The sequence below is a fragment of the Lissotriton vulgaris genome, chromosome 6, assembly GCF_964263255.1.
Source record: "Lissotriton vulgaris chromosome 6, aLisVul1.2, whole genome shotgun sequence".
In the NCBI taxonomy this organism is placed as follows: Eukaryota; Metazoa; Chordata; class Amphibia; order Caudata; family Salamandridae; genus Lissotriton; species Lissotriton vulgaris.
The window spans coordinates 21,478,749-21,505,654 of NC_141694.1; the positions used below are offsets into that span (position 1 = coordinate 21,478,749).

General features: G+C 48.7%; 1 protein-coding gene across 1 annotated transcript in view; it reads left to right on the forward strand.

Annotated features, from left to right (window-relative positions):
- Positions 1-629: 629 nt before the first annotated feature.
- Positions 630-26,906, forward strand: part of LOC147706721 (uncharacterized) — a 507,439-nt gene continuing 481,162 nt past the window's right edge. Inside the window, exon 1 of the mRNA XM_086925573.1 lies at positions 630-744. Coding sequence (XP_086781699.1) covers positions 630-744 — 115 coding nt within the window. The remainder of the gene's footprint in view (positions 745-26,906) is intronic.

Genomic DNA, 26,906 nt, shown 5'->3' on the forward strand with positions numbered 1-26,906 from the left:
CACTAATACCCCTTCTACAGTGCCCAGTCCCAACTCTATGGTGTCCCTACAGAGTCTATGTTGACTTATCAGCTATAGGGGCAGAGGCAAAGATAAGGCACAGGTACACATTCATTAAGCAGTTTCACCTCAGCACTTCCTATGATAGTTCAAATAGTTTCTGAGGCCAGGGAGTTCATACTAGCAAAGGTTATCCTCCTAACAAGATTGTCTTTGTGTGCTCAACAAAGTCTCTCAGCGGGTTGAGTTTGGATCTGCTTCACCTGCTCAGCAAAGACCAGACTAGGTTGATGCAGGATCTTATGGTCAATGGGAGTGCACCCTTGGCATCTTCTTTGGCTTTGTGGAACTAGGCTGTGGAGCTGCAAAGGAGATGAGCATGGCAGGCCTGATTGGCTTGGGCTGTTGTCGCTAGGAAGTGGGTGGTCTACCTCTTCAGCTATGGTGGCTAAATGTGCCACATGACTGCAGCATCAGCATCAGGTCTTTGAGCACGCTGCAGGGCTACCAGATTACATGTTGTTGTTTGGCTTATAATCTCTTCACACAGTTATACACAAACTGCTTACTGGTAGGGATGGGCATTCCTTGCGTAATTTACTGTAGCCAGGAGCGTAACCTTAGTTACGATGGGGGATGGGACACTGTTGGAAATGCTAAAGCAGGAAGAGCTTGTGGAGCAAACAGAACCAGTAAAGGTGGAGGATCAGTGTGCCGCCATGTTGGCGGTGGAACGGGCTCCCAGTAGCGACATCGGCTGACGCTGCTGTTTCTCCTACAGAGAAAATACCGGTCAGTAGCCCGTCTTCCAACTAGCCAGAGACTTCGTATAAGAAAAAGTCCCTCATTGAAGTACAGGTACAAATATTTGGAGGGAACCAATCAAATTCAAGTGCATCTTCTTTTGTTTCTTGTTCCGCTCCAGGGTGACGAGGCACTCAAAGCCAGTCGAAGCTTGTGGGGTTACAAGCTAAGGCCATGGAAGGCTTACTATATACTGTCACCAGGCAACTCCTAGCACATGTGAGGCTGTGGCTCTGGCATTTCTGTTATGAGTCAGGCACAGGGGATGGGAGCTCAGCACATCATTTGTATAAGTATGAACGAGCTGCTATGAAGTCCTTACCCATCTCAGCACAGAGGAAGAGGGGGAGAGATAGAGAGGGAGAGAGAGAGAGAGAGGGAGAGATGGAGAGAGGGAGAGAGGGAGAGAGGAGAGAGAGAGAGAGAGAGAGAGAGAGAGAGAGAGAGAGAGAGAGAGAGAGAGAGAGAGAGAGAGAGAGGGAGAGAGGGAGAGAGAGGTACCTGAAGAAGTCTACAACTTGAAGAAACCAGCAGTCCCATAAAAGGTACCTCATTTTCTCAAGTCTACTGAAGGATTGAATCCATTCTATCACGAGAAAATAACAGAAATTACATATACATACAAACATAAATACATACTTGAGAAACAAGGCAAGAGTAGCTGTGAAACTTTGACTAGTAGGGCTGCTGGCTCTCATCGGTTTCTCCATAGAGTGGACAGGTGAAGGACTGGGTTATTTAAGACCCAGCGGTGCCAGGGGACAACACCTGAAACCTTCGTGGGTAACCTGCTCCGGCGTACGAATGACAGAGACACGGGACACTTCCTTCGGCGTTCATAGATACCAGACTCGACCATATTCGTGCGAGTCGAAAACACCACTTACAATTGTCACGAAACCTCAGACGCTCCTTTTGCCCTCATGTAGGCAAGCACTAGTCGGAATCATACTCAATATTCATCAGACCATCTAGATGTTGCTGTAACATAGCTCTGTCCAACCGAGTTACCTTGGTAACAGGCGGCTGTCTTATACACGTTGTAGCACAAAGGCCACATAAGGCAGGACCACACTGCACACAAAGGCAACACGTGAACAGGAACGCCACAACAACTCCGATAATCATCAGAATCTTCCAACCCCAAGTCGACATCAGGCCCCAAAACCACCCAAGTAGCGTCCAATCCCCTACATCCACGTGTATGGATTCAGAGATTTTATGCAACTTTGAGATGGCTTGATAGACAGTCGGAGCGTTATCCGGAATGAAAATACAGCAGCTCGAATGGATCACCTTACATACCCCACCTCGATCTGCTAAGATCACGTCTAAAACCATACGGTTTTGTAACGTCATAAGTCTATCCGCCTGAAGTTCTGTGGTGATATTACCAAGGGCACTGGCAGTATTATTAGCTGTCGATTCTACCACTCGAGTCAACTGTCTCAGGTTCCTACTATTAACCATAGGCCCCCAAAACGGGAGGAAACCCTTGAAAAAGTCTCCTGCCTCTTGACCGGCGGTGTCCTCTTCGCTAATTACGCCTCTCACAACTCTAGTTTTGTGATAGTCTGCGTCTACAGTGAACGTCGGAGGCAACAGATTTGCGATAAAACATGAGCCCACAAAGTCGGAGGGCAACCATGCATACGCACGATCATGGCAGACAAAGTACGTACCCTTGGCAGCCAGAAACACAGGGGACGAGACCATCGGCAGAATGTAATTTTCAGTGCAAGCACTCTCTCCAAGTCGGGCTTTCGATCTTCGGCCACGACCCATTAAACAAAAATTACCAATGTGGGGTACGACCCATATCGGAGGCGAGCTTTTAAGCTGTTTATCACTCGTGAGCGCACTATACTCGACCTTACTCAGGACCCTATAGGCTTGTACCTCTTCCTCTGGGATGAGCGACGGCTCATAGATATCTCTATCTAAATCTTCTATCGCTATGGACAAAGGCTTATAGTATGAGCCAAGGCCAAGGTAGGGAGAACGTGGCTCTCGACTGGGGTGAGAATCTAGTGCGCTTCGAAACATTGTTTGGAATGCTCGAGCTGAACCCTGGGAACTATATGGTAAGACCAAATATGGAATTCCCTTATCCGTGGTATGTGGCATTAATCCACACACCCAACAATTAGTAGTATTCACAACTAACTGGTGCTGGTGAAGGAGCTGAATAAAGGAATTATTGCGGAATTCTGCACGTCTAGCCTGCTCGTGTTCGGGTAAGATATGAAAAGAATGAGGAGATGCAGTGGAGGTAAGTGTAGGGTCAGAAGTAGGAGTAGGTATGGCAGAAGGTAAGAAGTACGACATCATATAATACACCCCACCCGCCAATAGTGCAGAAACAATCAGAAGCAGTACGAATATTTGAAACATAAAACATTTGGTACGAGTAAGTTGTTGTAACTTGAACCTTTGCGCCTGAGCTTCTTCCAAGTCCATCAGCTTTGAAAACGCCATCCCCTATGACCGTCCGCAACGTTTCTTGACGCACTTCGTTCTGTGTGGCAGTAGTCAATCCCTAGGAGTTCCCAGGAACCGACGGTCTTTAACCTAGCGTCAAGACCTGCTAACCAGAAGGAAGTACACGCGCGGCCCTACGGCCTTTATTCACAATGTATATGCAAAAAAATGTCTCTCAGCTGTGGAAGCAAAAACACATATGGAACGAAACTCAATATATATACAAAAATAATTACAATGATACGGGTGTTCGGACTGATCGTGGAAAACGGGATAATGCAATTATAAAGGGGCAGAACGGGATTTTTATTTGTCCTTAGTACTGGAACGCAAAAAGTATCGAGTTTTCCCAGGATGTGTATGTTCATCAAACAAAGGATCCGATGAGGGAACAGAGTCCTGTTGATCAGCCGAATATTCTGGTCTCGAGTCTTTTGATGACAAATGTTCAACAGTGTCTTTCTGCTGCACTGAGGATTCTCCGACAGGTTGTGCGTCGCTAAAAGGTACAAACGCCGGCAATCCTTCTGATTCAGATGAAGCAATGCCCCTCCTCACCCACGAGTCTGCCGGTAAAGGAATAGGAACTTTCTTCGTATGGGTGGCATGCACCCAATTTTTCCGGCCTTCTAAACGAACTGCAGTTCTCGTGGCAAGGAGGACCTGGTAGGGTCCAGTAAATCGGGATTCCAAGTTCTTCTTGCGGGCAAAATTTCTGGTGACCACCCAGTCTCCGGGCTGGAGCTGGTGGCCTGGACCCTACGTCTGCGTCGGCAATGCTTCGTAAACCTGTTGGTGAATTAACCTCAGTTTAGCAGTCAGATCATGAAGATAGTCAATCAACATTGGGTATTCGAGACTGGAGAACACACCCGGTCTAGGGACCCCCCACACATTCGCAGGACGACCGAACACTATTTCATAGGGGCTAAGCCCTACTCGGGAGTGTACGGTTGCCCTAGTTGACAACAAAGCTAAGGGTAAAGCATCAGGCCACGAAAGACCAGTCGTAGCCTGAATCTTCGCTAGCTTCAGTTTAAGGGTACCATTATACCCTTCAACCAAACCAGCTGACTGGGGATGATTGGCGCTGTGGAATTTTTGATTAATTCCAAGGCCCTTACACACACTCTTCATCACACTCCCCACAAACTCACTTCCGTTATCCGACCATACAATCTGAGGCATTCCATACCGAGGAAAGTATTCCCTCAGTAGGATTTTCGCAGTCGACAAGGCAGTATTGTCTTTGAGGGGATAGGCTTCAATCCATCGGGAGAACGCGCAAACCACAACTAAAACGTATTTCAGGTTATTGCATCGCTCCATATGGATGAAGTCTAATTGGATCACCTCAAAGGAACATGAAGGGGGAGCAAAACTACCAGGAGGAGTTGGGGTTCCCTTACCAGGATTGTACAACATACATACCATACAATTCTTAACCAATCGTTCAGCACATTTCGTGATACCATCATTCTTCCACACAGGGGACAGCAACTTACAAATACCTTTCACGCTAATATGTGCTAACCCATGTGCCATTGTCACAACAGCTAGCACATACGCATCTGGTAACATCCATCTCTTTTGTTCCGACAAATCAACCCAACAACCATTCGCATCCAACTTTCCCGTACTTTCTTTCCACTTCGTCTTTTCAGTCTCGGTGGCCTCATTCTGAATTGCTTTCACACTCTCGATAGTGTCCTCACACATACTCGATTCTGTAGGCCACCTAACCGAACTCGTCACATACATTCTAGTGCTAAGGTTCCGGGCAGTCTCCTTAGCAATCTCATCCGCAAAGGCATTACCACGACCAACATCATCCGTCACCTTACGATGCGCACTACATTTAACAATCGCTACCTGCTTAGGCAACGTAAGTGCATCCAAAAGATCATTCACGAGCTGTCCATGCTGAATCTTCGTACCATGCGATGTCATAAAACCCCTCTCTCTCCACAACCGTCCAAAGCTGTGGGCGACACCAAAAGCGTATTGGCTGTCGGTAAACACATTCACACGTTTCCCTTTCGCTAACACACACGCTCTAGTTAGAGCGATCAGCTCTGCAGCCTGGGCAGAGTTCTGATTCAATCTCGCAGTTTCCACTACAGTATTCAATGTTACAACAGCATATGCAGTAGTCACATCACCATTCGGTAATTTAAAACATGAACCATCCACATACAACGTTCCATCTGGATCTTCCAAAGGAGTGTTTTTAAGGTCCACTCGACCTTTTGTTTCCTCTTCAGTTCTCAGATAGCAGTCATGGGCTGCTATTTCATCTGACTCTGTGCTAATGGGTAACAAAGTTGCCGGGTTCAGGACATTACAACGTTTTATCTGAATGTGGCTTGCCAACAGCGTCAACTCGTACCCAGACAACCTCGCACTCGTCAAGTGCTGAGTTTTCGTACGATTCAAAAGAGTGTCGACTGCATGCGGAACCATCACCGTAAGCATATTATCCATGACCAATCCTGCTGATTGTCGGATGGACACCGCAGCTGCCGCTGTTGCTCTCAAACAACTCGGCAATGCTCTAGCTACCGGGTCCAAGGTCGAGGAAAAATATGCACATGGACGTTGCTTACCACCAAAAGGTTGCGTTAAGACACTCAAAGCACAACCTTCCCTCTCGTGAACATATAGTGTAAACGGCTTGCTATAGTCAGGAGTACCTAACACAGGAGCCGAACACAATGAGTCACGTAATTCAGAAAAACTTTTCTGACATTCGTCCGTCCATGGTAAAGGAGTTGAAACATCCTTGCACGTAAGAGCCACCAATGGTTTCGCTAGCAATGAAAAATGTGGAATCCATTGCCTGCAATACGACGTGATACCTAGAAAGGCACGCACATCTCTTTGGGTTGTTGGCACAGCCATTCGCGCAATTGCTGCAATTCTCTCTGGGGTCAACCGTCTTCCCTCCTTTGACAATAAGTGACCTAGATAGGTTACTTCTTGACAACAATACTGGAGTTTAGAAGGTGACACCTTGTGATGTAAGTCACAGAGATGTTGCAGCAACGACACCGTAGCAATTTTGTAAATGTCCTGAGTATCTGCAGCCACCAACAAGTCATCGACATATTGAATTAAGGCCGCACCAGCCGGCAATGAAAACGCATCCAGTTGACCCTTCAAGGCTTGACTGTAAATCGATGGACTCTCACAGTAGCCCTGAGGAGCGCGTTTAAACCGGAAGCTGCGTCCACCAAGAGAGAAACCGAAAAGGTCTCCGCTCTCTTCTGCAATTGGAATGCTGAAAAATGCATTCTTCAAATCGATCACCGAAAACCACGATGCAGAAGCTGGAATCAGAGTCAGTAGCGCCGTGATGTCAGGCACAACAGGAAACTGAGGAATCACAATTTTATTCACCTCCCGTAAGTCGATAGCGAAACGATAAACAGGTGGTTTCGAGGGATCAGTACGTTTTAAAATAGGCAGTACAGGACTGTTGCACACGTTTCCCCGCGTCTCTTCAATAACGTCTTTCTCGATCAAATCATAGATGATCGCTAACAGTGCTCGTTCACCATCAAGAGAGATACGATACTGGGGAATACGTGGCAACCGTACATTAGATTTCAGCTGAACAACATAAGGGGAGATGTCAAGCAGGCCCACGTCGTTGGGACCTGTTGCCCACAAAGATGCAGGAAGAGAACTCAATTCCGGTGGAAGCTTATCGAGAGACAAGTACATAGGAGAGACAACCCTCTCTCCTAACGTAAGCTTTACACCCGCAGGAGAACAATACAAAGTTGCATACAAACGTTTCAGCAAATCCAGGCCCAAAAGATTTTCACCACAACCAGTCGTTAAAATCAACGGAGCTTGAAGCTCACGAGGCCCAATTGTAAGGGGCAAAGGGCGTGAAACTGGATTGCTAACAGGGGCGCCAGAGAATCCAACGGAAACATTTGTTAAGCCAGACAAATGTGCGCCAGGGAGTTTCGAATGCATTATGGAACTTTTCGCTGCACCAGTGTCCAACAGAAAAGGCTCAACGACGCCCGATGTAGCAACTGCGACGTAAGGCCCTCTCTGATCAACCGGAACTGATACCACTCCCTCTCCTTGTCTATGGCTGTCCTAGTAATTACTGTAGTCATTTTCCTGATCGACGTAATAATCATCTACATTGTACTGCGCAGATCGTCCTTGCGATGATCCGCGTTGATCAAAACAGTTATTGGAATTGGATGAGTTATCTGAACGATCATTTTGAACACCACGACCCCTACCGCGTGATGTCTGCTGCGACCCACCATGACCTCCTCTAGATGAGTTACCGCTGTTACGATCGTTTAGAACGGGACAATTGAATTTTAAATGACCCTCCTGTCTACAATAGGCACACTGATTGTACCCTAACGAAGATCTTTGGGAAGAGGAGTCATTTCGAGGTTGTGACCTATTTGATTGCGACTGCGGCCTATTTTGCTGCGAAGCATTCTGATTCGAGCGCGGAGGATACGCCTGCTGTAACAACACTTTAGTTTTGAGTTCTTTCGTTTTCTTATCAGCGCGGTCGTTCTCCTCTTTTTCTCTGTTCTCATAATACTGTGCCGTAGCCAATATTTGAGCCGAGGTAGAAACGGCCCACGCACTCTCAGAATTTTTTAATTTATTGCTCAAATCGGGCAATAAGTTAGAGACAAATTTGTCCACGAACAACCGTTGACCACCCTCAGTGCCCATATCCTGACCACTATGATCGATGAATGCCTCCTCAAATCTCGTAAAGAAATCAGAGACACTCTCGTCCTTTTTCTGTTCACAAGCTGACAATTTGTCCCAGTTCACCCTCATAGCTGGCATAAGAGTTTTCATTAGCGTAATTATTCTCTGCGGGAGAGCAGCAATCAACTGCTCGGGTTTAGCACCACCAGTTTGCAACCCATCCGCCGCTACAATGGCAGCCCAATCACCACCTAATTCATTTGCGTGATTTTCCTGACGAATCTTAGCCCATACCGGTTGAGGTACGACATTGCCGAACAGCATGTCAATATCGGCAAGATTCATTATCGTAGCGTCTACAAGCTGCGACAATTCTTTATAATACCCTGCAGGATTTTTGCGAGGGTCAGGCAAAGATTGCTTCACCTGTAACACTTCCGATCGTTTCCATGGGAGATGTATCCATACTCTCTGGAAATGTGCCGGGATCGGTAGAGCAGCACCAGCGTCGCCTGGCATCCAAACTGGTGGAACTTCACGCATGGGAAACTGCCCAGACACATCTAACTGCCTCTCAACGTCCTCAACAAACAAAGCTTGAGGTATGGGAGCGGGACGGAAAGATAACAACCGTTCAACAGCACGTCGAACATTAGTATCCACTATCAGTCCATTCGAGAACTGAAGCTGTAGATCAGACAAAGCGGTCAACACCTCGTCAGGTGCATCAGCCGATATCTGATCACGCAGAACCTTGCACATTTCTTCGAACACGTACCTTTGTGTCGGTACATTGAATTGGCAAAACGTATCAAGTACAACGCGTGGAGGATTTCTAAGAGGGTGCGTCATCCAACCCATCGCCATATTGTATAGCGAAGCACTTTCCCTGTTACCGGGAAGCTGACTACGTCTCTGAGGACCATCTGAACCAGCGGACCCAAAAACGGGTCCGAGAGAATGGAAAAAACTAGCCGCAACAGGAGGAGTACGACTACGAGTAGATGGAGAAGTATAGCACAAGGGACTAACAAGAGAAGGAGTAGAGACAGAAGAAGCAACAGGAGTAAGTAAAACAGGAGCCGTAGCGGGAGCAGGAGTATGTGGAAGCAGAGGAGCAGTAGGAATAGCAATAGGCAAAGGAGCGGGAACAGTCGGAAGAACGGGTGCAGGTTGAGGAACAGGCTGAGGAACAAGTACAGGGGGGACCACAGGAGCTGCGGTACCCTGCACGTACGGAGGTGGTGACTTCATAAGATAAGACATTAAAGGATCCTCAACTGATTCGTCCTTCTTATCTGACTCCGTTGGCAAAGCAGGATAGCACTTATCTATGGACATACGCTGTAGCCTGTCAAACACTTCCTTTTCCTTAACCTCCTTATCACGCTGAAACTGCTCTGCTTTTTTTACAATGGTAGCAACACCATCTCTCTGATTACGTTTAGTCTGTCTGATCTCTTTCTGTCGGGCTTCTTTACGCCACAACCGAAAGGCATCAAACATGGCCGGCCTTGACTTTCTCTCAAACAATTTAGTCTCAAGATTATCTAAGATCGTTGTCTCAAAACTACCATGAGGTGGCCAACTAAGGGCACCATCTTTCCTAGTATAACGGATCCAGTAATCATTAAAAGTAATCGGACCTAGCCCGTGTTTGCTGTAGAGCTCATAAGTGGGAGTTCCAACCGGAGGTATCGGACACGAGTCCTCCAGTCGGGAATCCGTACCAGAACGCCTGAAACAACTAAACAAAGTACTGCGACCAGGCATCTTGCACACTAGCCGAGTTTCACAAACGTCAAGGGTTACGGGATTTACCAAGTCCCTGCAAAGAGTAAAAACCCTCGGTTTTTGGCGACTGCAGACGTCAAATATCACAACAAGGTACCAAGGACCACAAATGCAATGGAACCATGCAACAACTAAGCAACCACAACCAAGAACTCTGGGAGCGACCCACAAATACTTAACTCAAAGATCAATGGCGTCACCAGGAAGGCCCGTCAATCGTCTCGCTATACCAAGGTCTACGCCAGGCGCCAAAACAGGTCTACAGTCAGGGCAGCAGTCCGTCGCAGCCGTCTGGCGGCGGGAATCTTCGCGGGAAAAGTCTTCGGGCCACTTGTTTCGACAACAGGATCGATGAAGCGGAGTGCACCTTCCCTCGGAGATTTCACACGAAGTTCCTCACGATCGTCGGGCTTGGACCGGTACCACTGATGCAGCCCCACGTTGGGCGCCAACTGAAGGACTGGGTTATTTAAGACCCAGCGGTGCCAGGGGACAACACCTGAAACCTTCGTGGGTAACCTGCTCCGGCGTACGAATGACAGAGACACGGGACACTTCCTTCTGCGTCAAAGATTCAAGTTTTATTTACTGCAGGGAAACACAGAAGTCACAGGAAGTACAACGAGTGTAGTTCGGGGAGACTGCTTCAAATTGGTTCTGTGGATCGCTCCTTTTATACACGATTCTCCCATAGGTTTACATGGTACACAAAGGTTTACGACTTGGTTCCCACAATTATCCCCGAGAGGGGTCGCTTTGGTCACTTTGATACATTCAAGGTCCGGAACATAAGTGCGGAAATATTTGGCGGTTCCCAACTGTAAAAACCCATCTTCCCACCATTAGTACATTCCAATCAGCAGTAAAACAGATCGAAGAAGGAACAAGAACAGGTGTAGAGGAAGATGGAGACAGTGGGGAGATTGGAAAGGGTGTAAAAAAGGGGAGGTATCGGGAAACACGAGCTACAGGCATCAAAGGGACGTGCCTAATAAGATGCACGGCTGAGACAATAAACCGGCACGGCAAGATGAGCCTCGAGCGGGGCCATCTGCCTTACAGTATCATCCCCCTCGTCATAAAGACACTTTCAAAGGACATGTGTCTTCCGCAGATCTCTTGGGAATCCCAGGGTCGCGAAGCGGACAACGTCCGTTCGCTGGCTACCTGAGGGCAAGGAACAAAATGGATGCCGTATCTAAGATGGAACCCGTGGGTACAGATGAAAAACCCACGTAACAAACGAACGGTTTAAGTTAGCACAGCGAAACTGCGCACACTTACTAAACTCGTCATTTGCGGTTCATAGATACCAGACTCGACCATATTCGTGCGAGTCGAAAACACCACTTACAATTGTCACGGAACCTCACAGGGAGCCGCAGAATTCCCTGCTAGGGGAGAGGATTTCGTTTACGGGCACTGGTGCTTTCTTCGGCAGTCTCTTGCCCTGTGCCCTCCAGGAGAACACTTAAGACTTGAAGCACTTTTGAGAGGACTTCTGGTAGGACTATCCCCAAAGAAAGAAAAGTAGCAAGTTACCCTGTATAATGAAATCAGGAGCAGGGCAGTACTCTGAATGGAAGTGAGCCGTTCAAGCTCCGTCGGCCGCCCGCTGACTCCTAGCGCTTATTACAGGCACACAAAGCTGCAACTCGCAAGAACGAAGGTGCATTGATTAAGGGTGGAGGAGGATTGACATCGAACCTCCGACAATAGCGCAATCCCACTAAAAGCTCCAGACAGCTAAACGCGTGTAGCGATTCACGATGGCGCCGGCCTGCCAGGGGCCCCGTTATTAAGAGGAAACCAGGAGTGCAGGTCGATTGAAGAGGAGGGGAGACCCCGGTGTATTAGCGGCGACAGCTGGAGATGCTCTGGGATTCCCAGTGAGTGAGGGAATAGACATTCCGGGAGAAGCGAGTGTCGGCAGGCACACCAGCCACCTTACGAGCGGAGCTCAGTGAGGCGATTAAGCTGCGCCCCCGGGACTCGCCAGCATTGAGAGTTAGACACCCGAGTAGAGGGGGACCGCTTATTTGGCCACAGGGTGGGAGATTGCAGCAATTATTTTAACACGCCTGACCCCAAGATGGCGGATGGGGCCTCCCTGCACGAGAGTCAATTCAGAAGGCTCCTCAGAGGGTCCTGAAGTGAGAAGGGAAGACTATTGAGGCACACTGTGATAACCTGAGAGGCCTTGATGATACCCAGAGCTCGATGAGTCACCGGAGCATACCGCATGTGCCTGACCCTAAGATGGCCGCCACGAGCTGCTTCAACCTCGGAGAGACCCTCCAGTTGAGGCACTAAGAAGGTCTGAGGAACGCACCTGGGCCTTCTCCCTACAAGCAGGTCAGCCCCCACCAGCACGAAGAGGGACACCCTGATGATCTGAGGGAACCAGGAGTCCCTGGAAACAGACAGGGACCGCATCTACTCAACCTAAAAAAGCGCAAGCGACCTCCCCCCCCCCTTTAATGAAGAGGACAGCATAGAGGCAAAACGCCCATAATTGAGGTTTAGGAGCCTGGGAGGCTGAGAAGTGCAGCGGGGTTGCCCATACATGATCTGCCTGACTTAAAACATGGTGCCCGCCTCTTACAATGCCTATACGCAGTTTTGGCGCACTGGGTCTGCAGGGGCACAGTTCCTCCTGCCCTTGAGCACCCTCCTCTTTCCACAAGACGGAGCCCAGACCATGACCTCAAGATCAGCTCTGGGATACAGCATGCTGCTTCCCCCACCACCATCCGACCTTCTACCTGTATGGACATCTCCAACTCGGAGATCCCTCCAGACGCAAGACCACCACCCTTGATTACAACACCACCTGAACATTTGGCTGCACGAAAGCCAGAATTTCCTGCTCTGTAAATATGTAATATATAATTGTCCAAGTCTAACCGGTGTTAAAATGTAATCCTGAGTGAATTTACTATTTGTATATATAAAACTCTAACCACTAGTATATGTAGTAGACCTTTGTACTCACTACCATTCTTATGTGATTTTAGAGTTTATCTGTTTGTATCCCTTCCTTGAGTGACAGTGACTTTACAACTTGTACATTTGTAATTTTTTCTGTTTGGATTTCTTCCATGAGTGACTTTACAACTTGTACATTTGTAATTTTTTCTGTTTGTATCTGTTATGTAACTCATGTCCTTATGTAACGCAACTGGTTCTTTTGTAAAGCGCTCTGGTACCTTCGGGTAATGTTCGCGCTATATAAATTCGCATTAAATAAATAAATAGACAGGCAGTGCGCCAGGATCTTCTGGCCTTTCTTGCGCCCACAATACCAGAGACTTGGAGAACATTTACCTTGGTTTCCAAAGAAGATGAAATATTTGCTTGTCCCCTTGCTGCTTTTGGGTCTGATGCAATGAGCTCAACTTCCTTTCCTCAGGTGACACTTCCCCCCAGGCTGTGCTTTCACCTGCCTAAGAGCAGAGTATGCAGCTTTCACATTGCACTTGCACGATTAGGGAGAACTTCTTCAAACTCAACCACTGATTAAAGGCTCTCCTAATGCCACCCCAAAGAACACAAGGCATTGGGGCATCTTTTACATTAAGCAGTTATATATAGAATATTAGGAAATGAAAGCACATCATCAGGTGGCACCATTGTGAGATTTACTAAAACAAGATAAAAGTAGGTTTAACATTTCAGATATGTGACCCAGGAAATATTTTGCTCCGTGGAAGGTCCATGTCTTATTAGTCTCCATCAGTTAGAATTTCTGCATGCGAACGACCTCTTTCGGAATCCCTGCGTTGCTCGATGATTCACTGCCCCTGAAAAAGGATAAATATTGTACAGGTGAGAACCAAAAACCACAAAGACTTATAATTGTTCAGCAGTTAAGTCATTTATATACAGCGGTTGTAGGTGGTTTGTTACCTCTGGAGTCACAAAACTACTCCTGCATGGAACAGAACAGGCCACAGGAGGGGAATGGTTAATCTGCTGCCTGCACAGTCACACAGTGTCAGACCCTGTTCAGGGAGCCAGGGGGCAGCAGAGGCTCCTTGACTCAGCCAGTGGGCTGGAGTTGTCAGGGAACCAGCAGGGTGAGACTGGGACAAGACTGGGATACAGGGAGTGCAATCTCTGTAGGAACAAGCATTTGCAATGCATCAGTCTCGCCTTTGGGACCTTCTATGTATTTAGCTATGCAGCATATTAGCCTGGGTGCTGAAACATCTACTGTTCTTTAACATGGAGGGAAAGTAAACACCAAATGGAGTGACACACCAGGTATGGGAACACATGGAGAGAAATATTGCCTTTCAGCTGGAAATGGTATATGCCTGTGAGTGAACGGTGGACATTTCACTTTCTCCAAATGTAATTTCATCAGCAGTGGCTTCCCAACCCACTGCTCAAATGTGCCTGCTTGTGTATTGTCTGTGACTGTGTGTGTTTCTGTTTTCTCTGCCGCTGTCTACGTACAGTGACTTCTGCAGGCATGGGGGTATTGATCTGGGCGTAAGGATACTCACACGTTTGCTTACACGTGTGGATATGTACCGGTGTGGCTTTAGGTCTGCATTTATGTGTGCCTGTATGTCTCCTGGGCTGGGTAGACAGGTGTAAGTAAGATGAGCTGTAGGTCTAGGAGTATGAGTGTCAAAGTCAGGCACGCAATGCCAATGGGGCTCAAAAGGCTTCAGACCCCCCATGCCTCCCCCGTTGTGTGTGTCAGCTCGGGCTTAGACAGCTGGAAGAATTAGCCCCCCCCTCAAATTTTTATCAGCCCCCCCTAAATTTGGCTCTGGTTGCGCCTCTGTTGAAAGTGCACATGTATGTGTGATCTTGTGACACTTACTGTACAAAAACTAGTCTCCCAGAGCATATGTAGCTGTAGATGTAAGAATTAAGCTGCAAAAAGATGACTTATTACAACTAAAAATGCCAACATTTCCACTCTGCAACTGAGGCTTTACCTTTTTGATATAAATAGAGGGTTTAAGTAGTGTGTTTATTTTTATAGGTTTATATACCACAAACTCAAACCAAATGCATTAGAGCGGGTTACATTCTACAAGGTCGCATTCTATTTTTTTTAGGCAGAGGGAGATTAACTGATTTGCCTAGAAATACAGGATGCTTAGGTTGGGACTTGAACATGGTTTAGCATTTCGTAGGGGTCCGGTCGAAAGAGGGAGCCTACAGGTTCCTAGTGGGTACCTGGCATCGTGGGCGGTGTGCCGAATCGCCACCACCCCTCTCCCGTGACCGATGGTGCATTGAATGACTGTACCTGTTAATAAACTCGGTTCCTCTCTACTTTCAAGGGAATCTGTACCCAGTGTTTTTTAATATTTTTAACAATAGTAACCTCTGGTTAGTGTGGGCCTTAGCGCGCCCACACCGCCGGCGTTCACTACCACACTCTTGGTCCTGTTGAAAGCCTGACTAACGCTCACACATAGGCAGAAACATGTTGACCACACTCTCAGGGATAAAACTGAACTTTTAATTTAGTTCTTTATCCTACACTTTAGATATTTCATTCATGTCTGATTGGCAAAACGAATAATGTATTTTTTTGACACGATCTAGACATTTTTAAACTCACTTTTCACGATCACCTATAACCATCTCTGCAGTAAACTGGCGTCGCAGCACACAAGGGTGGCATTCGTCCACTCCTGGTGGGGCCCAATGATGAAGCATGTCACCAACTAGGTTGGTGAGTGAGGGCTTTTCTAGAAACCTAGCGGGTTTTCTTCACAGTAGATTCTCACTGTGACTTTCAACATCCTTGCTCTTCTCTCATTTTTTATGGCACACTCCTTTGTTGATTTTTTGATTTAATTCGAGGGGAGTATAGGTCACCATTTAAAAAGACAGTAGCGCTGGCATTAACACAATAGTTCACTGGGTTGTTTTGACATGGAAACAGTTTGCTCATTGTTTATTTGTGTGCTCATTTGCGGAATGTAGCCACCCTTTCCTATTATATAATTTGTGTGAAAATTAAACAGGGATGGCTAAAATTGTTACATATATTAAAAACCCTGGCAACTTTATCAAGGCAGGAAAAACAACAAAACGATGCCTAATTAGCAACAACACAATACCAAAGGAATGTTTAATTTAGGAAAGCAATGCAATGAGTTAAGTAGTTGGTGGTGGATTGAAAACGAAACCCAATAACTCCCACTCGACCTTTTATCTTCCAACATAGCTAAAAGGAGTACCACTGAGTCGGCCCGTGCTATGAAGCTGTGACACGAAGCACTACGGGTGATTTATTAAAACCCAAAAGTAGTTCCTGGAATGAGGGGTCGCTTTTGAAGATTGTTTGAAAAGTTAGAACAATTGATTGGTTCGTTTCCCGAGGCAGCTTGGTTTTGTGTTTTTTATTGTTTTGGTATTTCCGGGTGCTATAGTCATACCGCTGTGTGCACAGTTCAAAAAGCGCGCGCATGACGAATGCATGCCAAATATCTACAGCGTGCAGCATAAACTGTGAAAACAATATGCCCAATGTGAGAAAAGCTAAAAACAGTGTTTCCATTTTAGACAGAGTACCCAGTGTTCACTGTATCGCCAGTCCTGAGAGACTCAGACTATATGTATGACTATACCGCGGGGGTGACTGGCATGTTGGCATCAGTGCCCGCATGCATTGTGTGGTACTCTACAAGCCTCAAAATGCAATAGAAAGGATTTTAGAAACTACCATTCTCACAGAATGAACATTTATACAAGAGACGAAGAGGTGAAGAGACAATGTGATGCTCTCTAAAATATTTAACATCTTCTGTGCTCATGACGAGCTGAGCTGGTCATGAGACATGGCGCTCGGGTGCTCATGACGAGCTGAGCTCGTCATGAGCTGTGGAACGCTCACACGCGGGGATAATTCCCCCGCTGTGCTGAGCGTTCCATTAAACGGGCACAGTCATGACGAGCTCAGCTTGTCACGAGCACCGTGGCGCTGTGCGGGCCCCCACGCCCCCCAGCACAGCGGGGGAATTACCCCCGCTGCGAAGGGGTTCAAAACAAGACATGATAATATGGTCACATGCTATAAGCCCACTGTATGAATTCTAAAAACTGTTAACGCAAAGCCTTCCTCATTTTGCTATATCTCAATGTTACGTAGTCGAACTTATTTTTTGCTAAGCCTTAGGATACAAATCAATAAAAATAAAAGCAATGTAAACACTCAAATAACAAACCTTCGTGTGAACCAAAAAAAAAAATCAATTCAATGTATTTTACTATAGCTCAGTGTGGGTAGGCAAGCTGATATCCTGGCAGTATTGCGTTCTGTTATTTGTCAGCAGAAACGGCTTACATTCAAGTTTAAGTATGGCAGAAGTAGGTTCCTCCTCACCTCAGTCTACCAACATGTGGTTTCGCTACAGTCTACTTTCACAGCATCAGCCCAGGCACCAAAAGTTATCCGACGAGTTTATTTAACTAATGGGCCTGTCATTAGACGATCCCAGGGCAACAGCAACGTTCAGTTTAAATACACGGCAAAAGGATCAGTTGAGACTCCGGATGCTGTTTAAGGACTGCTCAGTGTACATGCACAAGAGCGTGAATTTGTTTTTACGGGCTTTCAGTTTAAACACTTCAAAGCAGGAGGCGATGGAGCTTGCCATTTCAAACTTGTGAGTCGCGTACAGTTCTATGAGGCCGCCGACGGACAAAGAGCCTACTGCAACTACAGAGGTGAAAATGTAATGTGGTGTTACTGCAGTAAGAGTGGAGCCATAGCGCAGTGCAGGAAAGGAGTGAGACAGCACACAAAAAGGACTTTAGATCAATGGAGGGGCAGGACGAAGGAACAGCGCTTCCCCCAGAATCACTCCACCATTAATAACAACAAGCAGGAAGTGGGATAAGGGAGGGGGTGGCAAATGTTGAGTACTTTTGCGGCCGCTTTGATGTTCTCTGTGGCCACGCGGCTCACTGAGAACATCAAAGCGGCCGCAAAAGTGCTCCCAAAGGCTGCAGGCTGACAAACTGTGCGCGAGCCCGCGCACATGCACTGTACCTCATCCGCCTGCAGTCTTTGGGAGCGCTTTTGAGAGCCCCTACTAAACTCTCCCAGAGCAACGCATGCGCGTTGGCTCAGTGAGACCTAAAAACATGTTTGGGTAAAAAAACTAAATAAACCAAACAAAAGAGAACATGCAGTAGTCTGTATAGTTCTCGCTTCCATACTAGTGGAGCTGTTTTTAAATAAATATTTGATGTTGTGTGCAATCAAGATCGAGTTAACAATTACCAGAATGTTCCCATAAAAATCTAGTATTAGATTCTACCGTCTCAAGGACACAGGTCACGGCTATCATGGTGAAGCAGCCCGAAAGGAAGATGATGGGGCACTTGAGGTAACTGTAGCACTCCATGTTCACCAGGTAGGTGAGCACGGTGAAGAGCGTTGAGGCACAGCACCGACTAGATGCCAAACCAAATGCGAGCAGAGCGCAACTCTTTGGCCGTGAAGTACATGAGGCCATGGGCACCCCGGGGCTCGCAGGGGGCAGCCAGAAAGTGGTAGCCTACATAGGTGGGTGCCCGCAATGCCAGTGGGCAGGTGAAGTGTTCGGCCGTTCCCCCGCCCTAGGGTAGAAAGCAGTCCACGCCACGTTATTACTTTGCGTGCTGCACAAATAAATTGACACAGTGCATCCAAGTTAGGCCAGACTGCTTCTGTGCCAAGCTGGATGGGATTACAGAAGCAGAAAAATACCAGTCGGACGGCACACTATGCTAAGCTCAGATTTCCAGTGTACTTGTTTCCTTTGAGGGACCCCACAGTTTTTTCGTCCCACTTAAAAAGCCATGTCTAAACCTCTTAAAAAGTGGGATTAAGGTCCCATGGTAAGGTTCTCTCTGAGGCAGGGATGCCTCATTTAGTTATGACTGGGATGGAGAGGTTGATGAGAGCACGTGCAGGAGTATTCAGATGAAGATTATTGGCGGGCTCGGCTCTCACAGCCGCGCTGGACCTCCCTGGCTCAGCCTTGGGTGAATTTACCGTCTTCCTCGCCCCTCTCTTTGCCTGTCCGGCTCACCTCTGCCCATGTTGTGCATGTCCCGCAGTGGGAGAACCGATGCTGCTGCCCTCTGTGCTGTCTAGCTCTACCTATGTAGTGCCTGTTAAGCACTGATAGCACTAGGGACAGCCTGCGCTTGTCCACGTGCTGCTGCTGCCGCCCTCTGTTATGCCAGCCCAACACTTGCGGACAGAGTCCAAGAGAGATACTGGCCAGCTCTGCCCGTGCTACTTACTGGGGCTCCCTTGAGTCTGTAGAGAAGGTGGAGAGGAGCGGTGCCTACCCGGGCTGCCAGGGCTCAGCCTGGTGCCCGGGGAGGTGTTCGTTGGTCCCTGGAGGTGGAAGCCGGTCGCAGGCCCTGGGAGTGTGCGCGGTGGAGCAGCACGACAGCAGCTGCAGCAGGTAAGAACATCTCAATGCCTGGATGAGGGCACTGTGTACCCCTGAACACCCGGGGCAGGCATCGGCCTCGAGACGCAGCCAGGCACGCGGGGCTGTTGACTCTGGGGGCATTGCATTCAACGCTGTAAACCTGTTCAGGGACTCGCTGGAAGGGCAGGAGGTTCTGCATGATGTTCTGCCCACCGTTTCAATGGCGATGAGGGTTGCCATTTAAACATAGCATTATTGTGTAGTAATCTTGGTAGCTCTTGCCACATAACTGACACGCACAGAAGTAAGTTGCACGCACCTTTCTACTGCTCTGTCGTGCACCGACACGGTGATCCTGCAGCTGCTGCCGGAGATGGTGAACACGGATCACGTGATGCTGCCTTCCATAAAGCCGGCCAGGAAGAGAGCAGTCACTGCATGGTGCTCCTGTGATTAGGCCGCGTGCCAGAAGTAAGTACGGTGAGTAAAGGGGCCACTAGCCTTGGAAGGATACAAATGACGACAATCGTCATGAGGAGGGACTAACAAGCCTTAAACCAATTGGAAGGCTGCATTTACTGACCTAAGCCAATGACAAAGATGGGCAGAAAGTGGGCGGAGCAACCCCCACTATAGTGTATACAGCATCTCTCGCCGAGACAGCGCATGCGCTGCCTAGGCGAGACCTAAAAAGGGATAAGGTATGTAAAACAAACAAGTAAGAGCCAGAGGCCCAGGAAAAGGAACACTGAGGCTGGAGTAGGCAGGGATTTGTTTAGGAAACTGAAAGTCTGTAAAGGAAAACTACAAGTTTCACAACAAATAGAGACAGGAGAAGATAGACAAACTTATCATGAGTGATCGTATCTCTACTCCTTCGGTAGTAATCACTCTAGAGAGATGAAAACATTTTATCCGAAAGCGAGTAGCGTGTTCATCTCCAAGAGTTCGGGGGAGACAACCAGCAGCTCCAATGGAGAAGGAGCACTGAGTAGTTCTCTGTGCGGAAGGCACAAGCCCTGGAGTCTAACAGCACCCTTAGAAGCTAAGACAATTAGAAGTACAATATAACCACAAGACTTAACAACAGGGAACAGAAAAAGGAACACCAAAGAGGAAACTGGGTTCAGGGTAAAGCAGGACTGGAATCCAGGTCAGGAACAGGACTGGAATCCTGGGAACAAGGCTGAGAAAGATATGCACTCAAACAAGGCAAAACAGAATTACGCAGACACACAGAAGCACAGAACAGAAGATAAGGACTTTGAATATAAAACGGCAGATCAAGGAAAGTGCAGACAGGAGACTATGAACTATGGCTGTCACAAGAACAGGAAATCAGGATAGAAACAGATACTACAAAGAGCCAAAAACAAGAAAATGGGTACAGGGAAAAGAGGAAACAGAATCAAAGAACAAGCGGGTAATTACAGCAGCAGGAACACAGAGTGCATGGAGACTCACCAGAAGCCAGTTGCAAACCGCTGCACTCACAGAGCAGGAAGAGCAGCACAGGCGCAGGAAAAGAGCCAGGTGCAAGGAACTAACCAGGTGCAAGGAATCAGGGCACCACCAATAAAGGGAAGGAGAAGGGAAAACCAGGGGAGCTGGGAGATACAAGACAGGGAATAGCAAACCTGGAAAAGAGTACGGATTGGAACAAACCTTGTGAAGGGTCCAGAATGCCATTATAAAGGAGTCAAAATAACCCTAGAATGTAGGAACAAACCTAGTGAACAGGAAACCACCACCAGACAGGATCTAGGAAGGATCTGAAGACACAGAACTACAAGTACCATAATGCATCAGGTATGTTCAACAGAAACATGTACTACATGGTTAAGCAAAACTAAGCATGGCAAGTGTTTATTGACTTATACTGGTATGAAGGCAGGTTCGTAAAGGGCCCTCGTGAGCGACATCTGAAGGTAGGATGACAGAATACTGATCAGATTCTTTTGCCGTTGATGTCCCGGGTCTATCCAACCAGGGCTCTTCAATCTGGGTCAAGTACAACTCCTTCAGCATTTGACTCTCAGTAGTAGTGAAGGCGAGCAGTCACAGGCTTCTCAGGCAAGTTAATGTGGAGGGACAACGAGCTCAGCACAGACAGGGCTTATCTTTTAAAGAGAGAAGTACTTTAATACACTGTAAAATATAAAATACCACACACTCCAAAAGCTCAGGTTTTCAGAGTCTCTGGCGCAAGGCCACTGCTCTTTGGCGTGGATGACCCCTCCGCGTATCCGCGGACTGCTTGGGTACACTTATAGCGTGCCGCAAATGCTCGCTTTAGTGAGGCGGAGTGTCTCTGAGTCAGGCACACACCAGTCACACACTTAGGACTCTCTATTAGGCAGATCCACAATACCAGGGGTCAATTACTGTAGCCATGCTAGTAATCAGATCCTACCGCAGGCTTGGCTCACTCCTTCCTGGAAAGATACTTGCAGGAGAACCGGAACTGATAGACAAATCTGCCTCCAGAGGATGTCAACTCTGGACAGCTGGCTGTCAGGCAGACATCAACCCTGATTGCACAGTAGTCCTGTGTGTACACTGTGGAGCACCCCGACCTTTGTCAGAGAGACCGAGGAACTGTAACAAGTGTGTCAACAGATTTAATTCTTATAGAGAATCATTAGACAGATGTATATTCCTGGTTTGCACTTTTAGAACAACCTTTGTCGAGAGTGATGCTGCTCACAGCAAAGTTGTCTCCAGATAAGCGCACCCACAACAGAGGCACAAAGAGGTGTGAGCACTTTGTTACTGGCTATCAACAGCCAAAGACTAAGAACAGAGACTACAGACCCAACATTCATCCCCTTTATCTAACAAATGGCAGTATACATGAGACTAATCATCATTCCTCTGCAGCAAAAGCACCCTATTGAATTACTACGTGTCTCTTTTTCCACTTCAGTGTCAAGGTAACCTCTCTCAAGCCTCAGGAATGTCAGCAATACACGTACACACTATCAGAAAGTAACTTTACCTCCATCTTGTGCACAAGAACTGGCTAGCGTCTTCAAAAATGGAACCCAAAGGCCTCCCTTACTCTGGTTCATTCAAACACTGTGGGCCCAATTACGATCCTGTTAGGAAGGGCTCTGAATCGGATTACGATTTGCAGAATCTGATTCGGAACCCTTGTTGGCGACCGATTCGAACACTGTTAGCAAACACTGATTCAGACAGCCGTTCCAAATCGGTTTCTCCAGAACGAATCGGCTACCGAAATCTGTCTTTGAGGGCCTGTAGCAGGCATCCCTTCACCCGGGGCCCTCCAAATCTGGCCCGTGGGGGTACCCATGGGTCCCCTCTTCCCAACCATGCACAGTGTGGCAGGCACCATGGGGTGCCTGCCACAGGGTGCAAGGTTTTCCCCAGCCGCCCCTTTCTTCAATAGGAGCCTGTGTTCTCGTTCAGAACACCGGCTCCCATTCAAGTCAATGGGAGTCTGACCGAATCATATCCGGAAACATTCGAATACATCCAAATTGCTTGGTCAGACTCACCCGATCTGAGTCGTCCGGAAAGCATTCAGAGACTGATTCGGTAGGAATGCTTTCCGGACGAGATCGTAATCGGCCCCTATATGTGTAGGTAACTAACTAACTAACCAACTAACTAACTAACTCACACACTCGTACACACACACACATTACAGCAAGGATCCTAACTAACTTTTAGCAGTGGAACTTTTCTGGGTAGTAGGCGACCCCGCCTATTACCCATATGAAAAGGTCTGATCATGTTATACGATTACTAAAACACAGTTTGCCGCCGGCACTGCTCTACACCCTAGAACCTGCAACAGGGACAGCAGACCACTGCCACTACAGAATATGCACTTAAGGGCCAGAACACTCCCTCCAGGACCATACTCATGTCAAGGGTCAGCCATTGACCTTCGTCCATATACAAGAATTGCAAAAGGCTGGGGCAAAAAATCCCAGAACTGGGATAACAAACACTCACATTTGGGCACTCAGGGCAGGGAAACACCACTGTTCACCATTCAGGGGACATTCTCATCCAAATCCTTCAATCCAAACTTGAGAAATGTCCCACAAGCCCTTTCTTACCAGCAGCTGCACTGCATCCTGGCTAACCCTATACTCATTTAATCCTATCCCAAATCTTTTGTTTTGGGGCGGATGCAAATAATCTAGTGGTTGATCACAGTTAGTGGACCGGTAAGTGGTGCAGTATTTTAGTGCCAAAGTATGTAGCTCTTTCATTACGTTAAGTGCCGCGAAAAGGCAAATTAGGCAGCAGAACGCATCATAGTATAGCGATACCTATTTTACTAAGTGTTAGAAACGGGACCCTGGCCGGCCAAGACTCGCGTCGAGGTCAGTCAGGGATCGCTATTTCTAAGTGTCAGGGCAAGGGAGTCACACACCAAGATAACCCCTCTCTCGCCCTCTAGGTAACGTGGCGCGAGCAGTCAAGGCTAAACTTGGAGGCTATGTAGGTTAAGTGTTTGCGCGCGCACTCAGTAACAACACCCAAGGCCCACCACAAAGGAAACTCCACACAAGGTTATATAAAAATAGCCTTTGTATTATATCAAAAACACATTAGATAAAACATACACTTGGTTACACTGTGCCAACAGGCACGGCCAGAATTTACAAGGGGGATATTTACAAGACAGGGCCACCTGGACCACTGTCAGGAATCATCACTTTTTAGGAATAGTAATTAGCACATAGAATACTTTTAGAACATGTAGGACATGTAGCACAAACTAGCACACAACCAGTAATTACTGGTAAAGCATAAGAACCTCCTACGCAACCCTAACCACCTTAGGCAACTATTGCGCAGGGAACAAAAGACCTCAACTAGCAACACCTGTACTAGGAGAAAAGCAACCACCTAGGAATCACCAACATCTAGGGGTATAAGCATAGGAACATTACACATGATGCATTAACATTCAGCGGTGTAGGGAAGGAAGACACATGATGTATCCAAACACATTCAGAGGTGCGAGCACAAGAAAACACATGATGCAGTACCTACATTCAGCGGTGTATGCAAGGAAAGACACATGATGGTTCAGAACACATTCAGCGGTGCGAGCACAAGCAATTGCGCAAAACTTCCCATGAGCCACAACCTGTGGCAGTCCCTGTGTCCCAAAGTCAGGGCAGGCTGTAATAAGCCAAAAGTACACCCAGCCTAAACGTAGCAACTGTCCACTAAGTGCTGGACAGTTGTAAATACCAAGGATGCCAACGTTGGAGCCTCGTGGACTCAGGACAACTGACTGGGCAAGGAGCCTCTCAGGGGCTCACAAAGCAAATAGGCAAATAGAGCTCCAGCGCTCTAAATCAAGGAAAATGCCCCCAGAGCCTCTCTCAGGGCTCTCACTCGATGTGGGCCATGAGCCTCGCTAGGCTCGGCAACAACTGCGGGTTCAAGAGCCTCTCAGGGCTCAAAGAACAAAGAATGGCCCCTCTCGTTGGAGTCCCTCACGGGGGACTCGAAAATAGAAAATGCCCCCTGAAGCCCTCGGGCTTCAACACAACAGCGCGCGCAAACTCGCGCTACGGGGGAGGGGCGGACACCGGCAATGTGTCCCGACGCCCCTTTCCCCTTGCAGGCACTCACCGGGTCTTTGGGCGGCAGGACGGCTCCTCAGCGGCTCGGCTGAGACCGCGGGCGGGCTCCCCTCCACTCGGGAGCCGCGAGGACGGAGCCGGCTGCTCCTCTCGCCTCCCGCCTGGCCTTGTCTCGCTCTCCCCTCCGCCTGACTTCCGCCGGGGCCGCCAATGGCAGCGCGGCCCTGGGGGTCAGGAGGCGGGACTTCCGGGTCGCTCTAGGCAGCGGCCCGGCAACAGCTTTCACTCCTCCTCGGCTGCGGCGGCGGCGGTGATCACGGGCAATGCCGGGTGGGCATCGGCTTCAATCAATGAAAAACTCCACGGGGCAATGCCGGGTGGCACCGGCCTTCGAATTAAAAATAAAGCGAGGTGGCACTCGCTGTGCGCCGCGAATCGGCAGAATCAGGCGGCCAGATGCCGGGTGGGCACCGGCTGTGTACAGAAGCGCTCCCCAGCGCTTAGGACCAACAAGAAAGCGCTCTCAAGCGCCAAAGGCAAGGCGAAACGCTCCCAGGCACTAGGGAAAGTCCAAAGCGCTCCCAGGCGCTGAGAACACAAGCACAGCGCTCCCAGCTGCCCTCAGCAGGGCAGAGTCCCAGCAAAGTCCTTAGGTAGGCAGGGGGCAAGGCTGGGCCAGGGGCCAGCTCACTGGCCCTCCAGGCAGGGAGGCAGTCCAAGTGGCGGTTCCTCCTGGCCCCAGCAGCAGCAGCAGCCCCCTCAAGATCCTAGAAGAGAACAATTTCAGTGGGGACACAGCCCCATTTTTATACACTGAAATCCTTTGTCTGTAGGTGCAGGGTGGGGGAGAAACCAGTTGCAACTGGTTCTGGAGCACTCTTGATGGCCCAACCACCCATTTCATTCACTGGGGAGGCTAGGGTCGTTAGACACACCACAGGGGGGCGGAGCCAGCATTGTGTGGGGAAAACCCAGCCCATCCAGGACACAGGTACACTCCTCCCACACATCACTCATGCTAATCTCCCACTCACCACCGGGCAGACCCATCCAGACTTCCTGGAGCCTGGCATGCCAGCCAGCTCCAGCCAATCACGCTCCAGTACCCTCACTGCACACATATCTCACTGTCCAGAAGTAGCACTTCCCAACTAGACACACACATGCCGCAGACACCATCTTGCAGCATTCACTCTCACGAGTTTACACATACCAAACTCGAGCCTGCACTCCCCACGCATCAGGAACTACCAGGGACACACACATTCCCCATGCATTCCTATGGGAGGGCAGGCCAGCCATACTACACGCACGCACTTTCACTCTGGGACCCAGGGGAAAAGTGCGCCAAGCCAGAAATCATGAACACCAGGTCGCCATCAAAAAGCAAAAAGTTCAGGGGTGAACCAGCCATAAGGGCCCGGGTCCAACACAACCCCCTTCCAGCCAAAACGCAGGGTAGACCGATCACCACCGTGATGGGCTTCCCTGCTTTGGGCGAAAGAACAAGGACACGGGCCCGCCACTGCCGGGACACCGTCCTGTTCCACGCCACTGTGAACCCCTGGGATTCCTTCTCAGACCACCATCTGGAACAACTGGGCTACCCCACTGGTACTCCTCAGCTGTCCCCGGCCAGGACCAGGCCCTAGGCCACCCAGGTACCACTGGTTCCTGCCTACTCACCGAGTGGGGGGTAGTAACCCCTGGCACATAGTAGCCACTCTCCACTCTTCCTGTCTGCAAGACAGGGCTAGACTGCCACTGGTTCTCCAGCCTAGGGTCTACAACCTTAGGTGGACCAGGAGTCTCAGGGAAGGCTCTCCTCCCCTTACCTCTTCTTCTAGGGTTCCTCCACCTCCTGCGAGGTGTACACCTAGAACGCCATTCCAACCCAGGGTTTAACCCCTCAGGTTGCACCGGGGTCAGGGGCGGGCTCTCCCACCCTCTGCACCCCCTTCCAGAGTTCTGCACCCTCCCAACTGGAGAGGTACCCCTGGAAGAAGCACTGGCTAGGACTCTGGTTACAGAAGTCCCACCCTTCAGGTCAGGCCGATCCTGAACCTGGCCTCCCAACCTTCGGTCTAAACCTCTAGGTGGGATAATTGCCTGGCACTCCAGGACTTCTGGG